This window comes from Nothoprocta perdicaria, unplaced genomic scaffold, assembly GCF_003342845.1.
Source record: "Nothoprocta perdicaria isolate Ctin4 unplaced genomic scaffold, notPer1 scaffold_96, whole genome shotgun sequence".
Taxonomy (NCBI): Eukaryota; Metazoa; Chordata; class Aves; order Tinamiformes; family Tinamidae; genus Nothoprocta; species Nothoprocta perdicaria.
Genome location: NW_020456265.1, coordinates 685255 through 691254, shown reverse-complemented (window position 1 = coordinate 691254; position 6000 = coordinate 685255). Strand labels below are relative to the sequence as shown.

Below are 6000 nucleotides of genomic sequence, written 5' to 3'. Positions count from 1 at the left end.
TGCTGGTCTCCTGTAAAGGCCGAGCACAGCACAGCSGCGGGGCACGCGCTGAAGGGGGAAGGAAGAGGCAGCAGAGCCTCGACGGGAGGGTGAGGGCCTGCAAGGAGGAACCTGCTGGAGGACGAGCAGGGAACCTCGCTGGGGACCTGAGCCGTTCCGGAATAACCAGAGTGACCCAGTGGTTTCTGTTGAATCACAGGGAAAAATTACAGCCCAACATGTCTTTAAAGATGAGAAGAAGCCCTGCTAGAGCTTCTTGTAAGGAAGAAGTTGAGGYTTGAGGTACAATAATCTGACCGTTGTATGAGATATGTTATTACGGGACCTGTTAAGTGACCTTGGATGCTCTTCCATTTAGATGTGCGACAAATCAAGTATGATGAAGCTTAAATATATATATAATGTATAGATACGTGGTGAGAGAAGTAAGGGACGTGTTACGTGTCTGCCTGTTAGTTCCCAGTATTGTGAAGGGAAGATGTGTCATGCCAGGGCCTACAGAGTCAACTAACTTTTCATTTCCTGTGTTACAGGATGTCRTGTTATTGTGTAAATTTAATTACCAGATACTGATCTGGTGAGTTTGTGAGTTTGTAAATAGAGGGTTTGGGTTTTTTAATCTTCATTTTAATATGTTGGTTCATTTGAAAGCCTCATTTGCCAGATTTACAATTTAGAACACTATCACTTTGCCTAACTGCATCGTGCTAAGAAGAAGATCTGACACAAGTGACTCTTACAACCATCTCACATTATCTACACTACCAAAAGTTGTATGGGTAAGATTAAGAATTTTAGATTCTGTCTTTGAATCGTCTCCAGAARAAATAAGATAATGGAAGCATCATAAGTCTGAAACATGGTGTGGCCAAAAAGCTAATTGAACTACTTTAAAAATGCTGCCATAGAAATGCAAATACTAGTTCACTCTCTAAGGAAATAAAATTATGCAAAAAGAAGTTTGCTTTGCACATAACATTTTTTTTTTTGCACATAACATTTTTGCAGTTGCACATAACATTTTTTTTCAGTTCTCTGAATGAAATAAATTACACTGGGAAAAAAAACACAGGTTTTGGCTATTTGTCTGTGTTGGAATAAGTTTGTCTAAACTACATGTAACCATAAGGTTGCTTATGAAAATAACTAACGTAAGTCACCCTGAACATCATTCTAAAGAGAATTTCAAGGTAGTAAGATACACATCTAAACCACACTAGCTAGGAACCAACAGTATGCCAGTTATATTAAAATCATAGATTCAAGCACACTAAACTGTAGAAATAAGATTTGAATATTCTGGTTAGGACAAAAACAAACATAGAATTTAATGCATGTTTTAATGGGTCATTAAATCATAGTTTTAATCAAAATTTATATTTATTTCTGACTAAGAAAAAGGGCACTTTTCTGATTAGAGGAGGAAAATCTGGCAGTAACAGGGCCACAGATAACATCCCAAGACACGTAGAATTTGTTTTAACAGGGGATTATACTGGACTCTGGAATTTGGCATCTAGCATTGATGTCAGTRTAAGTGTGCCTCACAGAGCTAATAAGAAACAGGCTTAAATAATTTCAAATTATTATTTGAACATAACATTTCAAATAATGCTTTAATTTTTTGAAATTTGATGTTTCAAAACCATCAGGTTATTCGAGGTTGTACATTATAGCATGTACCTGTACTTAATCATTTCAAGTTTAACAGGRCTGGTATGTAAAAGAAGCAAGACACTAAATATGATGCTCGTAATATTCTTAGGAGAATTCTGGGAGTCACTTAACTTAAAATACTTCTGTTAAACTTTGAGGTTTAAAAGTTTCTCAAGAAGGCAAACGGATTTCCACCTTGTTTCCAGTTGCACTGACTCATTCTTTTTGGCAAGACCTTTATAATAAACAGTTTTCAACACTCTTTGATGCGTTTCTTCATTCAGTTAGATGTTTGTCCACACGTGCATTACAGATCCTTTTTTGTCCCTTGCTTTTTCTGTTCATGTGTTTGTCCAAGGCTAACTGCTGTTGGTTATTGGGCTGAAACGACCTCCTCTTCATCCTCCTCGGAGTCGATGTCATCGTTGTAGAAGTGAATTGTAGCTTGCACAGGGAAACTGGCCAGAACCTGCTCTCCGATGTTGCTAAGGAACTTCAGGGATTTGGACCTGGGCAAATAAAGTCTAATAAGAAAATATGTTTTAAAAGAAAAGGTAAACCTATGTGAATCTTTCACAACCAAGCTAGTGTGAGTACTAAAATTTATTTTAGTAGTCCTGGAGCTCCTTGATGCTGTCTCTTACATTAAAATTTGCTAAGAGGTACTGGTGATTTTCAGTTACCTCACTTTCTTGAATGAGATGAATTTTTTAGCACCAAGCTTCCAATTGYGGGAAGCCTGCAGAACATCCTGGAATTTGGGAAGCCCTCCTGATAGCAACTGAGACAGTGCTGGGTTGCTTGTTGCATGGAGGTTGATATTAGGCTTTTTTTCTGCCTCCAGGTGAAGGAAATGTACACCGAGAGCAGCTTGTTTCAAAATTTGTATTSTTTTGCATTGAAATTTTAAGCCTACTGTCTCCATTTACTTTTCAGGTTTTCACCTGCTTTCCCACTAAAGCAAACTTTTGAGATCATGCTATTTGTATACAAACACATATGCTTTTGTGTTCATGTGTCTTGCTTGTTTCCMCTTCGGCCAGTCTTCAGTTAAATTTGACAGAGGGAGAAAGGTCACACAAAGTTTAAGTTTCTGCAACTCGCGCGAAAACAGGGGCTTGTGAAGAGGAGGCTCCCTATGGCCCTATGTGATGTCATCAGTTCTCCTCCTTAAACAGAAAATCTACATGAGAKGTTTGTAGATCATTAAGCCCCAGAGAATTCAACAAATGGGAGTGAAAATTCTTATGAATTCCCCAACCATGGGAAAAGTTTACCTACATGCTCTTTAAGAGCAAATGGATCAACCTCAAGCCATTAGGAGCCACTAATGTTAATTATTTGGCTATGGGGAYGTAGCATCATACTAATAAATGTTAGTATAAATTAGATCAGGCAGGATAACGCTGAGTTTCTTTTCAGATTTTTTTTTCATATTTTCAGTATTAGCATGTTGCTTCAGCTTCTGYTTAACTTAGGCATCTTCGTGGGTGGATAAATATCAGTGGAGTTCGTTGAGTAGCTGAACAGCATTACTAAAAAGACATACTGCAAAGACAAACATTTCCACAAAAGGAATATGACTTTGGGGGAACGTTCCATTTTTTTTCTGTGTCAAATAATACGGTTTATCTCACCTCACTGGATGCTGAAAACCCAGGGCTCCTTTTGATCTAAAATTTCTTAGTTGATCATCCTGTTCTGACTGCAAAGAGACATTTAAAATAGAATATAAATGAAGGTTCCKGTACAGATAACTGTAAAATTCTGAAGTAGTGTGGCCTTTTTTTGATGTGCTGCACACAAAATCAAGAAACAGCTATAGACTATTTATTATTAAAAAAGTAATGTTTTCTTTTTATACGCAGATTACTAAACCTTAAACCTTGTAATACGTAGAGAATATTGTCCTTTTTCTTTGCTTCATTTCYCAGTGGTTAGAAAGTCTGCTGACCTGCAAAGTATTGGCACCTGCACACATACCTTGCTCCTGGCAGACAGGAAAGACGTTAATGTTGCAATTAGCTTTTCCACTTATACTTAGATTGAAACAGTGCCAGGCTCTTAGCAGGCAAGTGGCACATTTCATAGGTGGTCTGTTTGCCCCACACAGATGGGTAGAAGCCCAAAAGTGAATTAAAACTTTTGAGCCGGTTAGGTAGTTTTCTACAGAACTGCAATTTCAGTCTAAAACCACAACTTCCTCATTTCAGRAGCCTCATTGCACTGAAATCCTTACTCTAGGCGTGCAATTCTTCCCGTGAGGCTGGGATTATCCTTGGCCAGTTTACAGGCGCCTCTGACAAAGCTTGGACGCCRCTAGGAAGGAAGGAGGTTCCATGAGTTTTCCCCAAGCTTGCTGCCGGGAATGCAGCTCTCCCACTGAGCTGTCCAGCTACAGCCTCCGTTTTCAGGAGGCAGCAGGAATGAGAGAAAGGGCATTGCACACATTGGAATATTAGCAGAAATTCCCTTCTCTACAGGCTCGCACTAAGGCGAGCTGGTTTAGCCTGCCGAGCCTTTGGATGCAAAATTGAAGACATCGCTATGGATCTGAAGTGGCAAAAACTTATGCAGATACTTAAAATTGAGCATTTGAATGTGCTTAAATCTGTATTTTTTTTTCTTCTGAGCTTTCCTACACGAATAAGTAAAACTCATAATCACTAGATGTTTCAAAGGCACTTTTCAGAGATACCAATTTTTTTAGATTGAATCTTCTCTTGATTTCATAGCTGTTTCAGCTATACTAATATCCCTTCCAAAAACAATCAATAGAATCGTAATAGAAAGGTATGCTTGTTTTAACTAATATATTTTCAAAAGATATTTAGTTGAAGTCATTTTCACTCAAAATCTCCTCCCACAATACACAATATCACAGCCGGCCTGAAAATGTCCAACTGTGGATATTCTTACTATTTTTGTAATTAAGCAAATCAAAACTGATGTTAAAAAGAACATGCTTGCTGTAGCTCTTTAACAGCTGATAATAATTCTATATCTGACACAAAATTAGAGATATTCTTTTAAACATTATCACGTATAGAACAAAATGTAATTTGAAACACTTTTAAGACCACCAACCAAATAAAGAACAAGTGAAGAGAAAACCAATCCTCACTTGCTATGTTCAAACAGTTAGAGTTTCTGCCCCTATTTTCTAYCAAGATTATTTTCTCCAGAATTTGACTCACCGTCCTTGGACTTTCTCTCATTTCATCAACTCTTGCTGTGTGTATCCAGGGCCTGCATAGAGCTTCAGGGCTGCTGAAAGATCAAGATAGAGTAACACTTGCACAGGTAATTCATGCAGTGATTTCCACACAACATTCTCCCCTATTCTTTTGAAATAACGTGGGTTTTTTTTTTCCCTTCAACACATTTTGATTAGGTAAATCCAATATCTATGGCAAAATTAATCTGCCCTCTGTTTGGACAAAGTAGATAATCACTTGAACGTTTTTCACTATGGTAATATCTCCCCTTGGGATTTCACAGTTCAAGGCATGATAGCTGCAAATGATTAATTAATACTGAAATCTTTTTATTATGCAGCATTGCATGACATATCTTCAAAACAAAGGTAATAAATAATCCTCCCTGCCTGACAGCATTTCTAATAGGAGGAGATCGTATATAGTCATGATGTGGTTGATTATTATTGATTAAGCAACTCTGGTCTTAAATTAACATGGGTTATTTGAGCTAATCAGGTAAGAGAGCAGAGATAGTGGTGGATGCAGCATCTGCCTTCTGGTAAGACTATTTGGAGGGGGCCTAGAATTRCACTTGCTGTTTTTAATAGTAATTTTATTCTCTGTGGCTGGGTAAAAGGCCCATGTAGTAGGGAAAGCAGAGTGGTGCTTCCAGGTGGACAAGGAAAAAGAATTAAAAAAAATATATATAGTTACTGCACATTTAGTTATAATTCCCTGGAGCTGACTGAAAATTAAGTTCTGATAATTTGACTGACAAGGATAAAACATTGACAATTAAAATTTATTAGTTTAAAGTATCAGTTTAAAGTGAAATGTTTTCAGAAAGRTATTTTGCCTTTGTTTTTTTCTGAAGCAGAAATCAGTTTTCATTGTCCCTTCCACGTCTAAATCCTCACACTCACATTGCACCCAAAGCCCGAGCTTCCTAGCAGYCTTCCAAGGGACCACCCGCTCAGGGCACCAACTCTTTATTGCTCGTGTTAGGACGCTGCAGGCGGTATCACTGTCTAAAAAGGGATATTTGCTGATGGCTACAGACAAGCTCCGTCTTCTCCAACCACATYCCTGTTTTTAAGGGGGTCCCGTTGTTTCCAGCCCACGGTTTCCCTGCCGGAGGATGGAA

The 6000-nt window shown here is 38.2% G+C and overlaps 1 protein-coding gene across 2 annotated transcripts; it reads right to left on the bottom strand.

The window, feature by feature from the left end:
• Nucleotides 1-1811: 1811 nt before the first annotated feature.
• Nucleotides 1812-4897, bottom strand: RIPPLY3 (ripply transcriptional repressor 3). Of its 2 annotated transcripts, none has more exons than XM_026053054.1 (3): nucleotides 4854-4897; nucleotides 3294-3361; nucleotides 1812-2180 (listed from the first exon to the last, which is right to left on the bottom strand). In XM_026053054.1, exons 1-3 carry the CDS (start codon nucleotides 4872-4874, stop codon nucleotides 2030-2032), a joined length of 240 nt encoding a protein of 79 aa, XP_025908839.1. In that variant the 5' UTR covers nucleotides 4875-4897; the 3' UTR covers nucleotides 1812-2029. The 2 variants fall into 2 exon arrangements, with proteins under 2 accessions (XP_025908839.1, XP_025908838.1); XM_026053053.1 differs by having other exon boundaries at nucleotides 1812-2165.
• Between the last annotated feature and the right edge of the window lie 1103 nt (nucleotides 4898-6000).